The 26,001-nt window shown below is 35.9% G+C and overlaps 1 protein-coding gene across 1 annotated transcript; it reads left to right on the top strand.

Annotated features, from left to right (window-relative positions):
* The first annotated feature begins 1,494 nt into the window (after positions 1 to 1,494).
* Positions 1,495 to 20,133, top strand: LOC126875135 (phospholipase B1, membrane-associated-like). Its single transcript, XM_050637859.1, has 8 exons — positions 1,495 to 1,597; positions 12,794 to 12,889; positions 13,287 to 13,498; positions 13,587 to 13,763; positions 14,286 to 14,581; positions 17,470 to 17,648; positions 17,727 to 17,902; positions 19,995 to 20,133. Exons 1-7 carry the CDS (start codon positions 1,495 to 1,497, stop codon positions 17,870 to 17,872), a joined length of 1,209 nt encoding a protein of 402 aa, XP_050493816.1. The 3' UTR covers positions 17,873 to 17,902; positions 19,995 to 20,133.
* Positions 20,134 to 26,001: the final 5,868 nt, after the last annotated feature.

Below are 26,001 nucleotides of genomic sequence, written 5' to 3'. Positions count from 1 at the left end.
TACAACGTTCATAAGCAAATTTTATCGGCTTACCTCTTCACTAGCGTAGCAATTGTTGAAAAAACTAATAAAAAGTAAATTATCCTACAATATTTTTCACGATCCTTCGTAACTTGATCTTCAACGGTCATTTTTATTTTTTTCGTTGACGCGCTACTTGTTGAAGTGCCTTCGTATTTACGTTTATGCGGAGGTACAATTTTTCTAGGTCGATATAATCTCGAACCAGTTGATTGTCTATCAGATCTAGTAACTTTTTTAGGCATTTTAGTAATAATTTAACACAAAACTTAATGAAAATGGAATATTTACTCCTACACTAAATTTTTTACTCTACACTGACAAAATATACAGTACAGGTATAAGGAGGTTTGTACTTAAGTCGTTAAGTACTATAAATAGATCTGGGGGTAAGATTAGGTATTATATAGAAAAAAAATTGTCTGCGATGTAACAATAGCACGCTCGGGTCGGGTAGGTAATATCATTCGACATGTATAAAAATATTCGTAACTTCGTCAATTTTGCTTCAATCGACTTGAAATTTTGACACAATATTCGTAAGATGTTATGCATTCAATTAAAAAAAATAAAAGAAAATGCCAAAAAAAATTTTTAAACCTTACCCCCCCCCCCCCCCCCCCCCCCCTTAAGTCTTTGCGTATATCCTCGTTTCTGACATACCATGGGGCGTTGGCTATTGTTCTCAGTATCTTCGATTCTAGCGACTCTAGTTTATTTATGTGGCTCATTGCTGCTATCCACCATAGCGGTATTCCGTACGTCCAAATTGGTTTTATTACCTTTTTTTAGTTTATTTTCCATGCTCAAGTTTGGAGTTTCGACTAATTAGCTAGTTCATCTGTCTTCTTTTTATTCGTATTTTGCCTATAATTGATTTAGTATGTTGTTTCCATGTAAGTTGTGTGTCTAAGTGGAGTCCTAGATATTTAGTTTGCCTTGTTTGTATTATGTGCCATTCAATTGGATATTTGATGGTTTCCGTTTTCTTAATGTAAATGTAATATGGTTGCATTTATTGAGCTTTGCTTTTATTTCTTTATCTTGTAGTCATTTTTCTATTTATGGCGGCATTCGACGACGGAACTTTCCGACGGCTTCGCGACACAAAGCGCTATACCATCAAAGTGTAAGGCCGATATTCCTAATGTACCATCCATATCCCTACAGTCCTAGCGTCGAATATTCAGAAGAATGCATTCGCGGCAACGGTCGCGGACGTCTAACAAGCGCGTGCGTAGTGGGGATATCGGGGGGTAACAAAGAAATAATTCGTCAGGTTTTGAACAGAAGATCCATTCCGTTTCGAACAGTGAAGTGCGAAGGGTCTAGTGTAACAGCAAAGCAAATGCATTCGAGAAGCATGATTATTGATTGTTGATTGTTGACTGTTAATTGTTAAATAAACTTTATTGTTGAACTTCGAGGGTATTTCTTGGGCACTTGCATCCAACAACACCTCAAATTTTTGTGATGTGCTCTTGTAGTAATGTGGCTGCTGTTTCTGGATTAGTGTGTCTGATTAGTACAGCTGTGTCGTCCGCGAATGTCAGTATTTTGCTGTTGGTAGAGGTTGGTATGTCGGCCGTGTATAATGTGTATAATATTGGGCCTGAGACGCTTTCTTGTAGTACCCCTGTCTTGATGTCTTTTACTTTAGAATATACATTCTTTATTTTTACTACAAAGGTTCTATTGCCCAGGTATGATTTGAGTAAGTGGTAAATTTGTTCCGGGAAGTATCTTTTGATTGTTTGCAAGAGGCTTTCATGATTCACTTTGTCAAATGCTTTCTCAATTTCCATGAAGAAGGCTGTACAGTATGAATATGTAATAAAACTAATTCATTCTTGTTTGAGATGTATAAGAGAATATAGCGGTGTTCATTAATATTTTAAGCTATTATCTTACATATAAAACAGTTATTCTGTTATATATAAATTTTGTATTTAATAAAACGTTATATATTATTACTTTAACAAAAAGTTTTATTGTTGCATTGTTGCCTCGTCGATATCGACAATGCGAGTAAAAGGGAAGGAGGAACTGAGAATCGAAGCGATCGACAAATATTGGGTTGGCTAACTACTGATTGATTAAGTGGTAATGACAAAATTTGCATCTTTTTATCTTTTCTCATAGCCCCACCACGTACGTGTTTCATAACCGTCTGTGGCCATGGCCTTCTTTCATATAACTATTCGACTGGCGGATCAAGGACATGGGATGGGCCGCTCGGCCCGTTGAAGTTTCCAGACCCTTTTGGCCTGTCGGCAATTAGGCTTTCTCGCAACATTGTTTATGGTTCACCTGATATTTCTTAGGCAATCATTTTTCGTTATAGGTCAGGCTGCTGTTTTGGTGTCACCTCGATATCCGTCTAATAATTGCGGAGCAATTACTAAACATATGTAAATGAAATTGGTAAAAACAAATTACAATTGTAATAGTTAACAATGAACTTTGCGATAAGAATAGTAGTCCCAGAAGATGCATAAGATTTTATTCCGATAGCTTAATTTATTCTTTAGTAACCGACAAAGATACGTAAAAATTGAATTTTTACAAAGAAAAATAATTTACAAAACACAAATGCAAAAAAATTTTCTAACTGGACCAAAGGGAGAACATTCCCTATACGATGAATAAAGTTCCGTTTAGTCAAGTCATTTCAAAGAAATCGGCGGACATGCATAAGGGAAAAGGAAAAATACATGTCAAATTAAGGTGCTTCCTTTTTTTCTGAAAATAGAAGTTATTTCATATCTTTAGCGCACTTAATTTGTGTAAATACAATAAAAGTTATTTTTCAATTTTGAACGCATTTGAAAGTCGGTAATATTTTTCTTGGGAAAAAATTTTTTCAGATATTTTTCTTGTTATACAATTTCTATAGTATGCTTAAAGTACAATTAGAAATAACAGTAGTATATACACATTATACAATATGTAAATCATATTGCGTGTTACGTCGGGCGACCCTCTACCTAGACCAGGCCATACACCGCGGGCCAGACGGGAACCAGATTTCCGCTCATCCTTGCTGCGTACCCTCAATAGTCTTAAGGACCCATCGTAAATCTAGGAAATTTTCTAGCTAAGGTCCTTCAGACCCAACAAACATCTTTTTTCTAAATCGCTTCTTTTAAGAGTATTATCTACTACGGCTTGACACGGGAAAGTCCTAGTCCACCAACCTTCGTTTATCCAATCAGAAGCAATGTATACTGCCCTCACTTTCCTGACCAAAAATGTCATGAACAAATCCGATGGTCCCGTGCGCTAGACACACCCATCGATAGCTTTCCTCCGACACAGCACCGTCACTCTACTTTACTTCTTCTACACCGCTAGAAAAGTCAACAACTAAGTACACAATTTAACGCCTAACGTCTAAGTCTAAGCATAACGCTAGAGGAGTATAACTCACATCAACTAAGTCGGTTCTCGGTATTGTCGAACATTCACCTCCTCTATTAAGTATCCTCTAGTGCTACGTCCACTAACATACTAAGTTCAATTATAAGAGCCTTGCTCTATTGTGTATATCTATCTTATATTCGTGCGACAAGTTGTTATCTACGATTTATATCTACTCAACAGTGTAACTTAAGTGTTGGAAATATATAATTTATAATTCCGTGAATCACAGTGTTATACTAACTGAATCGCCCCTATTATCTTAACCAAAATCAGGGGATCGATCAATTCGTGGTGTCGATTATTATAATCGTAACAGGAATTTACGACTCCCGTTGAGGTCTCTCCTCGCGATTGTGTCTCCCCGCGATTGGTCGAGAATACATTGCGTAAGCGTTGCCTATTCGTATTCATTAGTTTTCTTGACCTTGTTGACCATGTAAATGCTAATAAATATGTAAAAAATGATAATTGAGATGGAAGTATCTGAATCAAAGTATATATTTTGTCTCTTATTATGATCATGTATCACAGCAGTTTCAAATCTTTTACGAGTGCGAACAGTGTTTGTAACGATCGCTAACTAGCAACAGCTAAGACTGGATGCGACGCTATCGAGGCCCTCGATAATACGCGCAACAGTTAGCAGTCATCACAAGAATTTATATTTTTTTGTCTTTGTAATCAACAAAAATAAAATATCACTGTGGAAACTTAAAAGTGACCATTTGATTGTGCAACAAAACTTACGATGAAGAAGCTGTATCTGTACTTTGTATTGGAATTATGCGTGCTGACCATGTCGCAAAGAACTGCCTTGGATACGTCGATTCTTAATTTCATCTACCGTGGATATCGTAATTGGTTAACGCAATCCTACGGTACGTCTGTTTTAGTTTATTTCGTGTTACGTCTTTATGCAATAATATCACTTTCTTTTGGTTAGAGAGATGCTTTTTGGAGGAATTGAAATATTGTGTATCTTATTTTTCATATACTAATGTTTTATTGCGAATATATATATTTTTGTGATAAAATGATAAGTTGTCGAAATTCTTTTCGGTAAAAGTAGACAAAAACTTGCACAGCACGGATCATTTTTCTTTTAACATATAAATATTGTAGAGATTATATTTTCAAGTAACATGCGCTATGAATTCTGTGGCACCCTCTTCTGGTTCTTGAGATGGGGAATTTTGTAAACAGTACTTATTTCGAAATTCGTAACGAAACTAAACAGCAGTCCTGAAGTGTATTAAAAGTGACGAACTGTTAGGTAAATGTGAAATCTAAAGATGTCTGTATAGCATTTCCATTTGTTCTTAAAATACTGGTCAGTCTTGTTCTACGAGTATAAGAGGCAGCAACCTGATTGTGATTTCAGATGGAAATTGGGTTTTAGTTAGATTAGCGACGGGTTGCAAGGGGTGGTGTTGTTACCCCCCGTCGCCGAACGTATTTACTTTATAATAAAAATCTTGAAAATATACAGTAGCTCATGAAAGTTTTCACGTACTATTAAAACTCTAGACAATTAAAATACGCACGTTAAATTTAAGAAGTGAAAACAATGCTCTTGTTACTATAAGATACAAGTACCAAGATTATCTGTATATTTAAAATTTGGAACAAATCCGATAACGTTTGTAGAAATTATGAAATCTTTCATTGCAAGGATGTACAGAAACAGGGTCGCAAAAGTAATCGAACGTTTAGATGTTAAGCGATGTTAAACAATACTTTCGTATACAAAGTGGCAAGAAAACGTTGGCAGACACAGTTGATGTAGAATTAAATTGCGCAGTGAGTTTTGTGCTTCGCTGTGAATAATATTAATCTCTGTAATGATAATAAGTGCCAAATAATCAGAAATATAGATATTCGAAAGGAAATTGATATGAAAAGGACATAAAGATGAAAATTATAACAGCAGATCGCTAGAATCTGAGATAGATATGTTACCTATGATATGTTATATTATCACAAAGTCAGAAATCGAAGAAACAGTCACAGACACATCCAACAGGCAGACCAAGGAAACTAATTAGTAGAGAAGGACAAATTATTGTAATTTAATGAGTGAAATAAAAAGTCACACAAACAATTGCCAAGTGCGTCAGTAAGAATGTTTATGTGGAATTTTGTTGCAGTACTATTTATGTATCATTCTGCCTATTCATTTCTATGAACGTTTCATAACTTTTACAAACGTTACCAGATTCGAACGAAACTTTAGATATAAAGTCCTGATACTTGTATCTTATGGTAGTTATAATATCATTTTCAGATCTTATCTTTAACGTGTACATTTTAATTCGAATTCTTTCGTGAACTACCGCATGCCAAGGTTAAGGTCATCGAGATTAAATTTCTCTTTCTAAGAAAACTATGTTTATAATACTTCAAAATCGCGTATTTCAAGAATCACAAGAGATAACATCAAAGTTGAAAACGTTTCCTACTTAAAAATAAATCGCCTAAGATATATGCCAAAAAAAAAAAAACGGTCCGTGCTTTTTTAAGTGTTTTTATCAACTTTTACCCTTTTGCCGAACGATCGAATAATAGTAACTATTTATGCAACTATAAAACAGAAATTTATTAGCAACAGCCTGTCAAGTCGTCAGAGCGATATAATGTTTAATACAATTGATCGGTAGTGACGTTACTATAGTAATACACACCTGATAAGAACATAGTTTGGTTTCATTTGTCTGCCGTCATATTGTTGATTCTTCTAAACTTCATAAGATTTATTGATCTGTTCGCAAATAATACCATGTACGGTAGAAAAATATTAGATGATAGTAAAATTGAACATTTCATCAAAAAGTGTGAAAACTACATAAAATAATTAAATATTCTGCGGGATCTAATCTTGTGACAAACGGTTGAATGAAATTCTAGTTCCTCTGCTCGTTAAATAACAGTAGAAATCGAACTAGCAAACAATTATCATTAAATTTAAAACTGTGATTAAGGGACGATGACATTTCTATTAAATCTTACCTATTGTCGATATATACCACGGAAGAAAGAATAATTCTTACCGGTTTCATCAACATCACCCTTCATAAACTTTATTGCTTATTTTCATATCCATTATGCTATATTATATTGCAATTATTTACTTAAATTAAGACACCTCCTTTTTTTCCAAAGTCGGTATAATAAATAACACAACTTTAATGTGAATATTTCATGAATTTTTCTTTACAATTTATAACTTTTTTTTATACAGACATATTTATCATTATGTATGAATTCAATTAAGACAGGTTACATAACTTTTTGTGTAGCTTACAAAACCTTAATTATTCCTGTACATTAGTATCGTTCTTACCGGCCATCAGTAGTAATTTTGTTTTTTTTTTTTTTATTTAATTCATTTCATTCACAATTTGTCCAATTTGGACATTTGGTAGAATTTTTTAGCTGTTTGATTATCATGTGAATGGCTATCCCCAGCGGGATACCATCTTCGTGTTTGTTAAATTGTGTCCTTTGTGAGGTCTGCTGGGAGTTTCCTTTTCAGTCTTCTTTCCATGTTTGAGGTGTTGATCGTTTCCTCAGCTAGCCGGTTTGGGTGTGATTATTCTGCGTATCTGCTAATTTCCTCTTTGACCGTTGGTATTCCCAGGTATGTCCTCGTTTCTAACGTACCATGGGACGTTTACTATTGTTCCATTTTGTTTCTATTTTGTTTATATAACTCATTGCCGCTGTCCCCCATAGTGGTATTCCATACGTCCAGATTGGTTTTATTATCGTTTTTTAGTTTATTTTCCATGCTCAAGTTTGGAGTTTCGACTAATTATCCAGTTTATCTGTCTTCTTTTTATTCGTATTTTGCCTATAATTGATTTAGTATGTTGTTTCCATGTAAGTTGTGTGTCTAAGTGGAGACCTAGGTATTTAGCTTGCCTTGTTTGTATTATGTGCGTGCCATTCAATTGGATATTTTTATTTTGTTTTGTATATTTTTAATTTATTTTCTATGCTTCAGTAATAATTTGATAACGAAATATTACAGAATCAATATTGTAGATCAGTACATCATCTATAGCAAATAAACATAAATTTTATTAGTATTATTTTTATCGCGAACCACACGCATCGCCATATTTTCACCGGTTATGAACATATAATTTGTGTATTAATAAAAAATCAATACATATATCCAATTTTTTATGTGCGATTGTGACAACACGTGCTTGTCACGACCGGCACACTTCAAGCCCGATGGACTGATGATGGAGATAAAGATGTGGCGGCACTCGGCGACAATGTATATTGTCGAAGTGCCTAATGAGTCATCGATATCCCAACGGTCCTTTCGCCGAATGTTCTAGAAGAAGGCGCGTGTGGCAACGGTCGCGGATAGTGGGGATATTGAGGGGTGACGAAGAAAAAAAGAAACAGATGCAACCTTTTTTCTTTTTTTTTTTTATTTATTTGTTGAAATTACAATCAATTCTCGCGTTGAGAATTTTCAGTAATTTTTCTGGCGTGGCGCAGTGACATGGCTGTTTATTTATAATAAGTTGATTCTTATTATAGATAAGTATAATTTATAGGTATTATAAGTAAGTGAATATGCCTAATTTGGATAACTAAATGAATCTAGCGTTTAGGTCTAGCGGGTAGTGCCTCTTCAGCCTGCGAATCTGGTCCGTCGTATCAAGTAATCCAGTGATTAGGGGGTTTCGGTGTTTGTTGACTCTTTTGCTATATCTGTCGCTATATTTTGCTACTTCCTCTTTGACTGTGGGTATCTTGAGGTCGCGATGGATTGTTTCGTTGGTAACATACCAAGGCGCGTCTATTAAGGATCTTAGCGTTTTCGATTGGAAGCGTTGGAGTATTTCAATGTTGGAGTTACTTGCTGTTCCCCATAGTTGGATTCCGTAGGTCCAGACAGGTTTTATTACGGTCTTGTAGAGGGTAATTTTATTCTGTATGTTTAGTTTGGAGCGTCGGCCCGTGAGCCAATAGAATTTTTTTAGTTTGTCCTTTAGTTGCTTCGTTTTATCTGAGATGTGTTTTTTCCACGTTAGTCTCCTGTCCAGGGTCATGCCCAGGTATCGGTCTGAGTCCCTGCTAGGAACTGTTGCATTGTTGATGGTGACCTGAGGGCAGGTTTCGATTGTAACTGTTGAACAGATGCAATCTATCGTTTGTTTGTTTAAAGCTCTTCGGTCATTACATTGAGAAGGGCACATCTTTCAATAAATTTGGAATATGTTGTCAAGGTCAACTTTCTGATCAACTTTCTCCTATAGTCATGTAGCCACCGCACGGCCTTCGTTCCCGAGATATTAGGAAGGAATTTTAATTAAATTCATTTCCCACTACTGCTCGTTCTGGCTTAATTTATTGCGGTATCTTTATGTAACTTGAGGTGATATTGGGTGTAGTGTATTAAATAATCACTCGGTGCTTAGGTCAACAATATATTTATTAACCAGTGTCTTCTTTTGATCGCGTCGCGTATCGCTCTCGGTTTCGTTTATCAATCTCGCTGTCCAGTTAGGACTCGATGTTATTTGATTTCATGATTTGTTATTTATTAGAAACACATTACCGATATAAAATTTCTTATTTATTGTTAATATATATTTATTTATTGATATTAATAATAATGATTTAATTATAGTTGTATTTATATATATATTATTTATAATTAAATAAATAAATAAATAAAATAAATTTATAAATAAAATATTAAATAAATTTATTTAATTTAAATGGCTTACAGTTTAGAGCATAATATTGAAAATATTAGGGAAATTAAATCAATTTTTAAATATTAAAAAAAAAAATAAATTTAAAGTTTATATATACAGGGTGGTTGGTAACTGGTGGTACAAGCGGAAAGGGGGTGATTCTACGCGAAAAAAGAAGTCGAAAATATAGAATAAAAATTTTTCGTTTGAGGCTTTATTTTAGAGAAAATTGACTTTGAATTTTCGCTCGGTACGCGTGCGGTACGTTATAACGGATCTCACTGCAGATCGTTGTCTCGATGAAAAAATTAAAAAAGAAATTTTTTTTAAATTTTATTCTATATTTTCGACTTCTTTTTTCGCGTAGAATCACCCCCTTTCCGCTTGTACCACCACTTACCAATCACCCTGTATAAGATGATAGAGGAGGATATACAGTTCATCCTGTACTAACATTTGGTGTAAATAAATTTCTTAAAAGTAATATTAGAAGAGATGGAGGAAGTAGTCAAAATCTAATATTATTTATTCGTGGAAAAGCTATATCAGGTGATCCTAGTATTAAAAGAATTAAGTAATTACCAAATCCTCCAATTATGAATGGTATAACTATAATAAAAATTATTAACAATGCATGACTTGTAACTAATGAATTATAAATTTGATCATTATTAATTCATATACCAGGATGACATAATTCTATTCGAATTAATAATCTTATTGATGACCCAATTATTCCTGATCATATAGCAAAAATAAGGTATATTATTCCAATATTTTTATCATTAGTAGATATTAATCATCTTTTTATTAAGATTTATAAATTTGATATTATATATTTAATTTGGAAGATTAGTAGTTTTTAATTAACTTAAAATCTTAATATTTATATGTCGGAGAAGGATCACAAGGAGGATTGTGGGCGTTTGGTAGATCTTCCTTGAAATTGGCCATCGTTGCGGTGTCACACGTGTACGGTCTACTAACACGAGAATGAACACTACCGACGCGACAATCAACAGCGGTGGTTGGGCACTCGCGAAACTCGTGACGTTGGTCTTAGGCTCGATAACGAATCCACGGTCAACGGGAAGATAGATAGACTTGCTCTAACTCAAACGTGTACTGATCTAAGGCGCTACTTCCTTCTTCGATGAGATCTCAGTAAAGAATGAATTTTCGTCCCAACGACGCCACCGAGGAAAGATCCTCGGATTGACGTCGCTGTCGATTGATCAATTTCGGACAAAGGCTGCCTGTCCGTTTGCAAAAATCTTAATTGCCGAAAAAATCCAGGTTTTATAGCGGGTCCTCGGGCTAACTGGACTTGTGCTGTGTACGTGCCTCAACATCAGGTATTCATTGTCCGAAGGAACCGTTGGCATGTTTTACTGTCAGGTACCTCTATGGGTATTTCTCTTAATGAGGGTCATAACATCACTCCACACCTTTGTTAGACGGAGCGCCCGTCCCGTTGACCGTGGCTACGTTCGGCGACGGATGGTCGCCTTGAGCCCAAGTTTATTATCGCAAATCGCAAACAAGTATGATTGGGTAGAATGACGGCAAATTGTTTAATTACCACTGTAAATTTTAATTACAATTGTACGGATTTTCCTGAGGTTTCAGGGGGGAGAGGCTCCGGTGTCCCTTCATCTCCGACATATATATATAAATATATTGAATTTATTATTATTATTATTATTATGAATTAAATTGTATTAAATAATGTAATTCACATAATTAAATAAATTAATGAATTTAAAATAAAACAAGTATTATGTCTGAAAAAGAAATAAATTGTAAATTTATCAATGAAAATTAAAAATTTTTTAACACTATTAATTTATAATTAAATTTAATTTAATAATATAGTTTAAAATAAAATATTAAATTGCAAATTTAAAGATTAAGTATAAAATTTATATTAAATTAAATTAAATAATATAAATATAAAAGAATAAAAAAGAGTTATAATTGAAATAAAAGTTCTTATATAAAAAATTTCAATATTTGTTATCACTTTATTCAATTTAAATTTTAAGATAAGGTATTTAAGTAGAATAAAATAGTTTCATAATATAATTATTCTTGATAATAATAATAAAATAATTAAATTATTTCTAAAGTTTAAGTTTAAATTATAAATAAATTCTCGTTTAAATATAAATGCTGTATATAATGGGAACGATGAATATATAAATAATAAAATAATTATTAAATAATATGAATATGATGAAAAATTTCTAAAATTTGGATCACTTACATTAAAAAATTCAAAAAAATATATTGGTTGAAAATATAAATAAATAAATAAATATTAATAGAATAAATAAATTTTTATTTGTATGTAAAATGAAAATGGAAAATAATGAGTTAAAAATTGATGAACATCCAAATAATTTTTAATAGAAAAATTTAAGTTTGTGTATAAAGCAATAAATGTATTATTTTTAAATAGCATAATAATAAATTTTGGAGTAAAATAGATTATGGATGAGAAAAAATAAATTGGAATAAATTTGATTAATGCAGAAATAATTAAAATTTGATTTCATGAATTGTTATGAATTGTCGCCCCTCAATATCCCCACTATCCACGCGTTTGTTAGGCGTCCGCGACCTTTGCCACGCACGCCTTCTTCTCCAACATTCGGCGAAAGGACTGTTGGGACATTGATGACTCATTAGGCGATATACATTGTTGCCGAGTGTCGCCACAAACTCAACCTAAATTTATCTCATTGACGTTAATCGTCTTTAACATAAATAAAAATCTGTAAAAATCAGTGGGTTATAGATTGGATTGGATTAATATCCTAATATTAGGCATGACTTAATTTTTCTTTCATACGATTTTGTAAACGTATCGCGAATTCGATTTATCAGTACTTTGTGACTACAAAATTCTGAGTTAAGTGCCGTCCGGTTTCTGACAATCCGCTTAGCAAAAAGCATCACTGCCTTTCCCACACAGTGGCCAGATCCTTTAAACAATATCCCTGCGCTCTATTCTTTATTCTTTGACAATACAGTGTCGGATCGCTTGCCATTGATTTATTTGTCTATCAACTTATCCTTCGTCAAACTGTTTTACATATTTCCCGAAACAGTCTTGCCATCGATACCTCATAGTTCAGTTACTTCGATTCGCCTAGCATCGGCTGTCCAAATATTAGCTCAAGCACCCTACCGAGGTTCTTACAGAGTCTTCGGTCCAGTCAGAAATTATCGTAAGACTAAATAGCGGCGGGCTATCTGTATTTGTAACGGTGAGAAGGTGCATTGTCGCTATCAAGTATGTACATGACGAACAGACAGGTGAGACATAGTGCAACATTTCGTATAGCAATAGATTCGCCGAAAATTATTTCACGATAGCATTATTCCACTACTCTGACCCAACCCATAACCCATTTATTTTTCTTTCTAATTTACACAATATTAGAAATGGTTACCCTGACGCTGACACTAATTCACATGGATTGAACTTTCTCTGATAGGCGAGCGGTTGAGATTTCGATATACCTTTTGCATTATTTGATCGGAATTTTGACATATCGCGTGCAACGTTATATCACAGATGAAGTATTTTTGTAAAATATTTTAAAAGGACTATATTGCAGGTACAAGAAATGAGGAACGAGTGTCTAAATTACGGAATAAAAATAAATTTCAAGATGAAGTTTCAATAGACGTCTCTTTTCCTTGCAGCGTAACAGGTAGTTAACAAAATTTATGGTTATTGTTGTCAAATATTTTATGAAATCACTCGTAAATATTATATTATGATATTTATTCTTTAAAATTATTACTCAATTTAAACCACAGATTTTTTTTATTTCCTGTAATTTTTACAATTTGTCTTAGGGAACAATTGGTAAATTTCTGTGGCAGCAAACTACAGTGAAGAACGCTGTTCTTCACAATTTGTAGTGGCTACAAGAATTTCAATGTGATTTTGAGTTCATTCATAGTCTTGTCCTATTAATATCATTTTTTAAGATAGATATGTAACATTACAGGCTCTTCACCCTACTGTAATTTAAGAATATTAAAATTGATGCTTATTTTTTGAAGTTCATATGTATTCTAATGTCTTTACTTTAATTTGTTTAGCTGGCAGGTCTTCGAAAGTTCCCGAGTCGGTTCACCATTTAAGACCAGGAGACATAGATGTCATTGCTGCAATGGGCGATTCTTTGACAATCGGCGCTGGAGTTACTTCGTTTACTATAGCGGAAGCGAACATTGAAGATAGAGGCATAGCAGGCAGTATCGGCGGTCAAGGAACTTGGCGACAGTACCTGACTCTCCCCAATATTCTTAAAGTTTGTTCATTTCTTACATCTGCATTGTTTACGCATACCACAAATGCGAATACTGAAATCTTTCATAGTCCGATCTTTCTATACGCAGGAATTCAATCCTAAATTAGTAGGTTATTCACTTGGGGACGCTATAAGCACTAATCCAGCTGCGCAGTTAAACGTCGCTGAAGGCGGAGCTATGTCTAATGATATAACTTTCATGGCGACATATCTGGTCAATAAAATAAAACATGACCCGAAAGTAGATATAAACAAACATTGGAAGGTTCGTATGTTGGTAGACAAAGTAATTATATACAATACATATTTACTATATGGGAAGTGGTGTTTTCATATGCATATGATCATTGAAATTAACAACCGATTAGTAGATTATAAATTAACATAAAATCTAAATTATTAGCAACGTTATTTCTTGCGTTACTAAATATAATCTACTATTATTAGCAATGTTACATTTACTATTTGTATTCAAATATTCAAATAGAAATTACTCAAGGCCTTTATATATTCATTACTAAGGAAGAAAGGTCATAATGAAATTATTGACATTATAATTAGAAAAGTATTTCTATGCAGTTCTGGTGAGCTATTTTTAAGAGTTAATTACATTACCTTTTATTTACTAAAAACACACTTCAAATGTAATTAAAAATTATAACTGCAATTAAAAAGATTAGATGCCAGTATGAAATTGGACAACTTTTTCTTTCTTTAATTAAAAATTATAATTGCATTTAATATTTAATCGTTTACGCAATAGTATCTACATTTTTATGTTTTACAGTTGATTTCGTTGATGATTGGAAGTAATGATTTTTGCTCTAATACGTGTGTAACTTCTCCATGGACTATGTTAAATGATCACAAAATGGATTTAATTAATACTCTTAGAATATTAAGAGACAACTTACCAAGAACTTTTGTTGCTCTTATACCACCACCTCACTTAAAGGAACTGGTTACTGCACACAAAGGAAGAGAGTCATTGCGGTGCTATGTGTCATCCATAGTTGGATGCCCATGTTTGTTTGCTTTACAATTTAGAAATCAAAGACTGGAATATTATAAAATAATGGAGAGGTTTGTATAATTTACTGAATTTATGAAGCATTTTAGATATTTTGTATTTACATATGCAATTTATAAGGATTTTGTTATATCATACTTTATATTTAATCTTAGTAATTATACATAAAAGGGGCTACTATTCCCATTTTAATGAAGCTTGAGTATGTTGTGAAACTCAACATTTTTCCTATAGGGGGTAAACTCACTTAGTTTCCGAAATATTTAGAGAAAGCTGCTGCTACTACTATGTTGAATCTGACTTATAAGGCATGGTGTGACCACACATTTACTGTTGTGTGTCTATAAACACATCGCTGCGACCTGCAAATAATCTCTATAACGGGCGAACTGTTTAATACTTATCCTACCTAACTACTATTCTAACTACCTCGAAAACGTAAAAAAACATTTTGAACGCACAAGTCTTACATATATCAGCGGTTGTCAAAAATTATACAAAGCCGAACCCTATTATAGAAAAGTATCAATACTGAGCAATCCAGTCGTCGCACCGTGAGGAGGCTGACTGCCATCAGACTTTAACGACGGTCTAATTGAAAGACCGATCTACATTCAATACGGATTGCGCTCTTGAACACGCATTTAGTTTTGCAACCTTCAACAAGTGATTCATGTACACACTTTTGAGCAAATACGAATTGGTCAACCATTTTTTACTAGAACGCACAGTTTTTGAAAAACTCAATTTTGAGAAAAAATGTAAGAAAAATTCAAATTCGCAACTTCGCGATTGCTTTGTTTTTTTACATTAGTAGCTATCGAGATGTGTTTTGGACAAAAAATACTGTGGGCTCTCTTGAATAAAATGATATGTACTGTTATTGTATTATAGACATTTAAATATGTGTAAATAATGATTAAAGCGAGAAGAACGCTTAGAACGTGTCATTTTTTTGCTTAGATTTTCCAACTTATTTCAAAAATTAAAGGTCTACAAGAGAATCTAACACTAGCACGCGATAGAACAAACATTTTTGCTAAGGACAGCTTCAATAAAGCCAGAAAATCATGTTTTGTTTTTAATGTAAATGCGAAGAAGTTTGACAAAACACGCGGTGACGGCAATGGTACTCAGTGTTACCCAGTGTCTCACCTGTCGCTCAGTATAATGGAACCGCAGAACGCGTGAGGCTATTAGCCGTCGACATGGACTAGCATTGCCTTCGTCCTGTATTTTGTCAAACTTTTTCGCTTTTCCAGGAGTTCATCCGCTATACAGATCGTTTCACACCAGCTATGATGTGTTTATAGAAACAGTGGATAAGCGATCGCACCACTCTGACGCATACGTTGCCATGGACGTGCATGTATAGATAAGATTTAATGTAGCATTAGCCGCAGATTTTTGCAAATATCTCGGAAACTAAAGTCGGGTAATGGTATAATGTTTATAGCATAATGTTGTTTTGAATGATGAGTTTTACATTATAGTTAAATATCATCAAAATCGGAGGAGCAGCCGCTTTTGTGCCCAATTACCTTAACTTTTATTTTATATTTAAGCGTATTTCATTCTCGTTATATGTTGGTGAATAACTTTATTGAAAAGAGTTATTAGAGAACGGTATAGATTGATCATCTTTGAATTCAATTCACATTAAGATCTTATTGACGACTCGGGCAATGTCGGGCTCGACTTTGGATGAAAAAACACTGATAAGTATATTTATAGTGTATATTATGAGTGTGTATTCAGACGACGAGTTCGTATTTCTATAACACATATGTAGTGATGTGATCGATGCGGTATCGATGTTATCGTCAGCGATCTATGAATTTCAACCTGTTATCGATTAATATCAAAGGCAAAGGTATTAGTTATTGTTAGGTTTTTTATTGTTTAGGTATTGTTTGTAAGGTAAAGGTATTAGTTTCTGTACTTGAAACACCATAAACGTATCGATACTCGTCTGATACCGCAGGTAAGTTTCGGTACAGATTATTAAAGCTAAAATAAGATGAAAATCGAGAGCAAAAGAATTGCGCTTTGTTTTTTACACGAACGAATGTAGATCCGCAACTTACCTCGTACAAGTCGTAGAGAAGAAGATTATGGCATCCTTGTAATAAAATCATAGGTTAGACATCAAATCTGCTTACTCATTCAAATCCATAACAGCAACTCGAAAATCGTCTCATTAAATTTTCGAGTAGACAGAATGAAATACGCGCAGGATGCGCCTAGTGAGATCTCGTGACCCGCGCGAGTTTGCCGATCGAGTTTACGCGTAGCAATAAACATGACAAGGTCCCCCCACTGATCAACCGGAAGCTTGGTGTTACGCAGAACCTCTAACATTTCGTTTCTCTTATCACAAAAATCGGCGAGACCCTCACTCGAATGACGCGTGAACACAAAAATTATTGGAAAATTATCCATATGGTGTAAATACCCCAACTTTCCTCCTTCTTTTTTTCCGTAAATGAATCATCGACAATTCTCCTTCAGTGCGAAACAGTTTAAATTCACCTCTAGCCTTTACTAAATCAATATGGCGTCTATCCCTATTAGGAATGCGGCATTTACCCTAATTATCTTGAAAAAGTGTTACACCTTTCCATTACCATACCGTGTATCGGAAATCGTTAATTTTGGCAGTGGATTATTCCACATAATTTGTAAAAAATTACGAAATTTTAGTTACTATGATAATCCAAATGATCACGCAGTGTAGTTACGAAGCCAAAATGTGATATACAGATACTGAAAAAATGCGAAATCTTGGTAACTAGCAAAGGTGCGACATTTCGCACCGCAATCAGCTTATTTTTATTATTTCACGTTTATGCGATATTATTTCCCTAACACATTTCAAGTACCGTTTGATATCTATTTTAAAATGCATATGAAGAATATGCAAATTTGTTTCATTTTTTAGGTGGCAAGAGATTGACGAAGAAGTCGCTAATTATCCAGAATTTCATAGAAATGACTTCACCGTAGTAATTTTACCGACTTTGGAACATGCAAAATTACCTCTTGCCGAGGATGGATTTTCCGATTTGTCATATCTCAATGTTGATTGCTTTCATTGGAGTCAAAAATTAAATGCACTATGTGAGTATAACAGATGAAACTATATAATTATTTAATGAGTGTTACGTTGATAATCAGAAATGTTTTGTATTTCCCAAGATGCGAATAATTTGTGGAACAATTTGTTGGAACCAGTTGGGAACAAGAGTAGGGTTCTCACTCCGTTATTTGAAAAATTTCTGTGTCCTACTTCGGAAAGACCGTTCTTGATGACGTATGAAAATTCACAGAACAACGAAACTTAAGGATGGTTAGAGAAATTTTGAACAATTTCTGTAAGTGGAAGATGTATTATAGCCTTGTCATTCAGTTAAAGGAACGAGCAATTTGTGTGTATCAATACAGTATATTTCTGTATAACGAATGAAAGGAAAGTTGCTTTTTTACATTTCTTCCTTCTTGTACGTAGTTCCTTAGAATTATATTTTCTGTATGACATAGTTTTACAGTCGCAGCAAGATTCTAAGCTTTGCGATTGCTTTTGCACCATCCAGACTATTTACTCCAATTTTAAATAGTATTAAATAAAACGAACACATCATTTTTAAATAGATTTTTTAAAAGAAGCGTAACACGCTATAGTGATACATCTAATGTTGCTTTATACGTCTTAGATGAATCTACATACAGTCACGTTCTAGGTACAGTAATGTAAATCTTGTGTTCGCGATTCAAGTAGCATAAATTTTCATATTGTCCGTTAATCTTTTGTATGGCTCTAGTTCTGCTCCTATGGGTCTCTTCCGCACATCTTTTTTTTTTTGTATTTAATTCTTTTCCTGAGAATAGTTCTTAATTCTTTAATTCTTTTCTCCGTGTGCTTTTCCTGAGGGGTGTTTGGTATCATAGTACCAGGGGTGTAGTATGGTATTTTTATGTAGCTTTTTGGAGTGAAGTGTGTTTCTGAAACAAGTAATATGTCTATATTGTTGTTATACAGGAATGTTTTAGTTTCTAGGGCCCGTTGATGTAGGCCGTTTAAGTTCCAGGCTGCTATTTTCATCGTGTCCGTGTTTCATTTTTGCTTAGCATGTCTCTAAGATGTTGTAACATGACTTTGTTTTGTTCGCTTATCATTTTTGTTAGCATTTCCGTGTTTTTTATGGATTATTTCAGCAGTTCCTTGATTTCTGTAGTGTCGTTGTTGTTATTGTTCTGATTTTGGTTGTCTAAGAGTGGCGATTGGTTGACTACTTCCGCGTAGCTTCGGCTACCAACGGTGTTGGTGTTACTGTGGTTATTATTCATTACATGCTGTAAATTTGTTGTTGTCTCAGTTTCTGTGCTATCCTGTTGCCCGTAAAAGTTGTTGTGCGTCCTGTTTCGAAGCGGCGGAAACAGCTTACGTTGCAATTGTTTTCTGACTACACAGCCCTTGTAGCTAGCTGGGTGCTTTCCATTGCAGTTGTAGCATTTTACTTCATGTCAGATATTATCGAGATAACGTATGTTTTCTTTTCAATTTTTTCTAAATTAAGCTTCTACCAACGTATTTGTAAAATCTTTTTGATTAAAATGAGACTAAACACAGTGCAATACGAATTATATTGATTTACCAATATGCATTTAATAACATTCAGCATAAGCAAATATGCTACGGATTGTATCATGCTTTTTGCCATTTTAATCGGAAACATCTAACAAACAGTTGGTAAAAGTTCTATTCATTGGATATTAAAAATAAGAAAATTTGATTTTTCAGCTGAAGAAGGTCTCAGCTTATTACGCAGCTTCATATTTTATACGTCGCCGAATACTTCGACTCTCAGTCCCTGTTTCTCTTTCCTTTTCAATCGCATTATTCTTTTCTACGTTCGCCACGTGTAACACTTCATTGTCACTAGCTTTAGGAATAGAATCGTTTCTACTTCTAGTTTACTATCTAATTGCGGAATTTAGATCACGAATTTCAGTCAAGAATCATCAAGACATTGGACGAGACAATACTAATGAAACAGAGAAATCTTTTTACTGTTTAGAATTTTTTGAAATTAAATTTTCACTAACGTACTTGTGAAATTTTGATCAAAATAAGACCAAATACAGCGATATGCTACTGTTAAGTCCGATGACTCTTTGCGTAACACGGAATCCATTCCTCGGTCGATGCGGCCACTAGCTGCGCAAATATAATTAGTCGGACCGCAATAATCATAAGGAACTGTCATAAATCTAAGCTTTTCGATTTTACGCTTAAGCCCGTTAATTGGTATAAAACACCTTCAAGTCAAGAGGTTCCTCATGGTTATTGCTCCATCAGGTAAAAAAGTAGGGAAACGGGGCTTTCCCATTTTTCCCGAGATTTTTACCCATAAGCGACCAGTGGTGGGGCGACCAACACCCAGCAAGAGTTTTCCTTTGCGACAGCATCGTCACCGAACTTCACTGGTTTATCATCTACAGATCGGTCAACACATCAGCACTGGTTTCTCATCGTTAGATCAGTCAACATCTCAGCACAGGTTTTGCATCTTTAAATCAGTCATCTGTTTAACTTATATCTATACGCACATACGAGCGTCACTGCCTATGTCTACAAGTTGTTGGAATAAAGCCTTGAATTGTAACCTGTTACCTTAGTGTTATAATCAATTCAACCACCTCCATCATCCTGACCGAAATAGAGGATCGATCATTTCATGGCATCGATTCCATAATCGAAACGGGAATTTACGATTCCCGTTGGCGCGCTTCCTCGCGATCGCGTCTCTTCGCGAATGGTCGAACGAAGTGAGATGTATCTGAACACGGTTACTCAGTTAAAGCAACAATTACATGAAATACGGTATGTATGCATTACAGCCAATGCGTGGTCTAATAGAAGAAGGAGTTTCCTCGGTGTCATTGTACGTTGCTTAGGTTGAATTGCATTCGAGCGGCAGCCAGCAGCTTTGGCATGTATGAAGTTCAAAGGCGTACACAGTTTTAATAAGATTGCTGATATTCTTCGTCAAATTCACTTAGAATTCGATTAAAGTTCTGAGATGATATTGGGTGTAGCGCGTCAAATAATCACTTGGTGTTTAGATCAACAATATATTTGTCGGGTTTACATTAGAATTAGGGTTAGGGGCGTGAAACGAATCTTCGTTTGGGTTACACGTTGTCGTTATGCAATAGAGAAGACATTGACTAGTGCAAATACGATTATTATAGAACCGGACAAGTAACCGCGGTAGTTAGGTACTCGAGAAACTAATGACAATGATCCTAGGTTCAATAACGAATCCGCGGTCGACGGGATGATAGATGAACGTACTCACAAAATCTAAGTCGGACGCGTAATATTCACTGATCGTAAAGAATTACTCCTTTCATCAATGAGATCGCGAGCGAGAATGCCTTTCCCGTCCCGATGATGCCACAGAGGAAAACTATAATGGGGTGTGTCTAAGGACACGAGATCATCGGATTCGTCGAGAAAAGCCTTCGTTCAGAAAGTAAGGGAAATCGGCGTTGCTGCTAATTGGTCAATCTCCATATCGGTGGTTAGAAAAAGATGCTAGCCGCCCTCGAGGGAAAGTTGCTAGTGGGAGACGCCGCTCGTTGAAAAATATGTCTCCCCTATCTTCCCGTAGTTGGGACAAAGACTGTTTGTCTGTTTGAAGGACTTTAGTTAACTAAACCTTAAGATTTATAACGGGCCCTCGGGCTAGCCGAACATGTACTGCGGAGACGCATCGACATCTGACAATCATCTTACTCGAAGAATAGGGTCTGCGTGTGGCGAGCCACGGGACAGAAACCGTTGGAATGTTTACTGTCGCGTGTCGCCACGAATATTTCTTTTAAGGAGAGCTATAGAATTACTCCGCCTTTGTTAGACAAAGCGTTCATCCCGTGACCACGGCTACGTTCTGCGACTGACTGTCGCCTCGAGCCCAAGCTCATTATCACAACTCTCGAACAATTACAATCGGATTGAATAACTACAATTGTTCAATTATAGCTATAGTAGACTCTAGGTTACAATGTTGCGGGATTATCCAAAATTCCAAAGGCTCCGGTGTTCTTTCATCTCCGACACGGCCTTCCTGACTATCACACGTCCTTGTGTGTAACTAAAATATCGTGTTTTCTTACATTAGATTCAACTGACATTATTTACGATTTAACTAAATGTCCAAGTAAGTCAAGGGTCCAGTGCAACAACAAAGTTTCGTTCGGAGGTTTGACAACAGAAAAATAAAAGAGAATAGGAATTTGTAATGTTATAATTTGTATTCAAAGTGTTAGGTGCGTTCTGTGAGTCGCCAGTCAGACCGTAATGACACAACAGATCATTTTCGATTTCGTACACTGGTGAACCTCAGTTTGTTGGATCATATTGCCACGTTGGGTGCATTACACCCAGAAAGCACATAAACCCACTCAGCGGGTTACAACAAAAAGCACGTAACCCCACTCAACGGGTTACAACAAAAAGCATATCAACCCACTCAACGGGTTACAACAAAAAGCATATCAACCCACTCAACGGGTTACAACCAAAAGCACATCAACCCACTCAACGGGTTACAACAAAAAGCATATCAACCCACTCAACGGGTTACAACAAAAAGCACATCAACCCACTCAACGGGTTACAACAAAAAGCATATCAACCCACTGAACGGGTTACAACAAAAGCACATCAACCTACTCAACGGGTTACAACAAAAAGCACATAAAACCACTCGGTGTATTACTATGACCACAACGCAGTGTTAATGATCCTCTGAGGTCAGTGTACTTGCATCGTTATTATCACCGCCGTTGTCATCACCGCAGACGTCTAACTCAGCAGGGACGCAACCTTCTGGCATTTTTCTCAGTCTGTCGTGTCTGTCCTTATATGATCGTTTGCCGTCTAAGGTTTTTAGGGTATATCTATCTCCTTCCAAAATCTCGGCTATTACGAATGGACCCCTGAATTTCGGATCTAACTTCGTCTGGTTTCTTTCCTCGTTTTTACGTAACACGAAATCGCCAAGGTTGAACCTAACTATTTTAGCTTTGTTTTTGTCGAACCTGTCCTTATCGTATTTGGCGCTTGCTTCTATATTCTTTATCGCCTGCTGTCTTATATGGGAGATATTTACTTCTCTTTCTTCGATATTGTCGGGTAGGGATAAGCCGTAGGGTCTCGCTGTTTTACCGATTAGTAGTTCCAACGGGCTTGACTTAGTCACGCGGTTGGTGGTACAATTTAAGGCCAGTTGTATTTCCCCGATGGCGTCTTGCCAGGACAGCCAGTTGGTTTCTATTGTTGCGTTTTTTTAGCGTACTCATAATACGCTCTACCTGTCCGTTGGCCCTACTAGCTCCGGTCGCAATTAAATGGAGTTTAATGTATTTATCTTGACAAAAGTCTGGAAATTCTTTGCCCGTAAAACATCTTCCCTGATCAGCTATTATCCGGCAGGGACTGCCGAATAAAAATATAGTACTTAAGTGCTTTAACGGTACTAAGGAAATCTACTTTACGAGTATGATGCAGATATGCGAATTTAGTGAAGACGTCGACCAAAACAATGACATACTCTTTCGAACCACTTTTACCGCTTAGTTTGCCCGTTATGTCCACGTGAACTGTATGCCAAGGTATGCTGGTCTTAGGTATAGGATGTAATTCAGCTTGTATTTTACCTGAACTGGCCTTCGAAACTTGACAAGCGTGACAGTTCTCTACGAATTGGCGAACATACTCCGCCATTCCTTCGAACCAGTAACACTCGCACAGTTTCTCAAGCGTTTTATCCCAACCTAAGTGCATAATTGACTGTTGCACATGGTTAATAACAGATCATCTAAAACCTCTGGGGACAATGGACAAGCAGAGAGTTCTGCCTTTTCTCTGTATTTTACGATGAAGGGTACCGGACCGTAACTCATACGTATTCGCGACGTCTTCCGCGAGCTCTTCGTTCTGTAATTTATTGACGATCCCAGAAATTTGGGAGTCGCGACGTTATTCCACTAATAGCTAGTCTTCGGAGATTTCGGTCAGATTGATTTCCTTCTCTATGACTTCGTTGATCGTAAGGTGATCCAAGTCTACGGGATTTCGCGAGACAAAATTTACGTGGGCCATTCGTTTACCTTCCCGGTACAGAATGTCAAATTAAAAGTTTGTAAGTAAGCCCACCACCTGTAAACCCTGTCATTTAAATTTACCTTACTACTGGATGCCTTTAAAGGATTACAATCGGAGACGACAAGAAATTCTCGTCCGTGGAGATAATGACGGAAATGCTTGACGGCGTTCACAACTGCTAACGTTTCTAGTTCGTAGGAATGATACCTAGATTCCGCAGGGTTACTTCTTATACTGTAATATTCTATTACTCTACTTTTTACCTTCAATCTTGTGCATTAAAATAACCTCATATCCATCCGAACTAGCGTCGATACGAAGTTCTATCGGATAGTTCGGGTCAAATACCATTAACACCGGCGCGTCGGTCAGGGCGGAAATTACCTTTTGCCTTATTTTTCCATGCCTATCTGTCCAAGTCATGTTTTTATTATCGGAAGTAAGCGCATACAAGGGTTTCATTACCCGTGAAAATTTAGGGACGAATTTTCGGAAATAAAGGGCTAAACCTATGAACTGCCTGAGCTGTGTGACGGTCGTTGACGCAGGTAAAGAACTCAAGGCGTGCATTTTACCCGGATTGGAACGAACTTCTCCGTCGTAAATTACATATTCCAAATAGAGTACCGATGCCTTTAGAAAAGAACATTTTGAAAAGTTAAAGGAGAATCCGGCTTTTACAAGGGTATCTAGTACGGTGTGCAATACTTTTAGAGCTTGATCTATCGAGTCGGCAATAATTAGGGGATCATCCAAATAGACGACAACGTAAGAATGGCATGTTGGCTGTTATACGTGTTTTCAAAGGAATCTCAAGAATGATCTCTCGTTTCGTTTGTTCGCAACCTCGAAATCAGCAGCCGCTGCTGAATGGAACGAAGGAAAGTGTAGTACAGATCACTCCGACCAAATGATTTCTTATGTCACCGCAATTAAAAAGGGTCAAATGCTACAGAAGACTTGGCACGCGACTACTCCTGAGGATTTCCGTACTAAACGCTTTAATGGTTTACAAAATTGTAGCAAGGAAGAACACAAATATTAGAATATTTAGGCAAGTATGAGCTGCACAATTATTAGGGTTGTCCGAAAGTATAAGAATCCCCATTTTCGACGGGGTCAGCATAGTATCGCCGTCCCGAAAATGACTTCCGGAAGAAACATTAAACGCGCACGCACTTATGTTATGCAAATAAAGGACATCGAATGGATCGAACAAAGGCACAAAAGAATTCGAAGAAAACAACAACTTATTATCCAAATTGTTCATCGAGAGTAATCAATGCTGTATACTTCCTAGAATTAGGATGAATTGGGATTTGGAGAAACCCACCGGCCATGTCCAGAATAATAAAATATCTCGCTTTTGCAATCTCGCGACTTGATCCGCAATGAGGGGTAAAGGATACCGATCCGCGACCGTATATTTATTTAGTTCTCGAAAATCTACCTATCATCTATCTGAACCATTGTTCGTCTTTACGAGTAACACAGGGCTCGCGAACGGTGAATTACTAGGCTTTATGATTTTTGGCTGTAATTAAGTCGCTTGTTCTATCACGTACTATTCTGCGCTCGCGAAGTCTATTAGGACTCCTTGTACGGCGATGTTAGGATCAATTAATTGTACTTCTAACTGGCCTGTATTTTTTGTACGAGTACGTAGGGAACCCGTAACGGATGAATCTCTGAATTTTCGAAAAGAAAGATTAATCGACTTTTATCGCTACCACGTACCTCATTGTCAACTTCATTAACATCGATCTCGTTTTCAGCGGTTTTATTACAGGCATTAATTATTTTTGTTTTACACATAGCGAGGCTATTTTGTGTAATATTACGTCAAAATCTTGGCTTAAAATTTAACGAGTAATCGCGATATCGTATTGTTAAATAACTATCAGCGAGAACATGAAAGGTTTATCTCTAACCACCGACACCTGCAACGGACAAGATTTGAGCGATACGTTTAGTACCAATATTTCTTATTCCTCGCATTATTACTATATCAATCGTTCTTTTGCCAGAAATTCTCAAGACTACGGATTCTTTAATTAGCGAACACTCGGCTCCGAAATCGGGGTAAAATGGAAACGACTCACCCGGATGGCTTGATCCACCAGTTAGCGCCTCCACTACGTAGAAGTCAATTCGACACTCGGTATTGAAATTATATTCAGGGCACTGCTTTGTAAAGGATCTTTCTCCATAATCAGATTGGTAGCTGCGCACCAGGCAGCGGAGTCGAAAAATTGTTAGGTTCCACACTCGATTTTTGCACTAGCGACGGAATTAACT

This window comes from Bombus huntii, chromosome 17 (assembly GCF_024542735.1).
Source record: "Bombus huntii isolate Logan2020A chromosome 17, iyBomHunt1.1, whole genome shotgun sequence".
NCBI lineage: Eukaryota > Metazoa > Arthropoda > Insecta > Hymenoptera > Apidae > Bombus > Bombus huntii.
The sequence above is the reverse complement of the archived record's forward strand: the minus strand, read 5'-3'. Positions and strand labels throughout refer to the sequence as shown.

Bases quoted from the DNA above. Each gene is read 5' to 3' on its own strand.
- LOC126875135 (XM_050637859.1), top strand. From the start codon at position 1,495: ATGTGCTCTTGTAGTAATGTGGCTGCTGTTTCTGGATTAGTGTGTCTG. The intron at 12,890-13,286 runs GTAGTTAACAAA...TAATTTGTTTAG, and splicing joins TTTTCCTTGCAGCGTAACAG to CTGGCAGGTCTTCGAAAGTT. The intron at 17,649-17,726 runs GTGAGTATAACA...GTATTTCCCAAG, and splicing joins TCAAAAATTAAATGCACTAT to ATGCGAATAATTTGTGGAAC.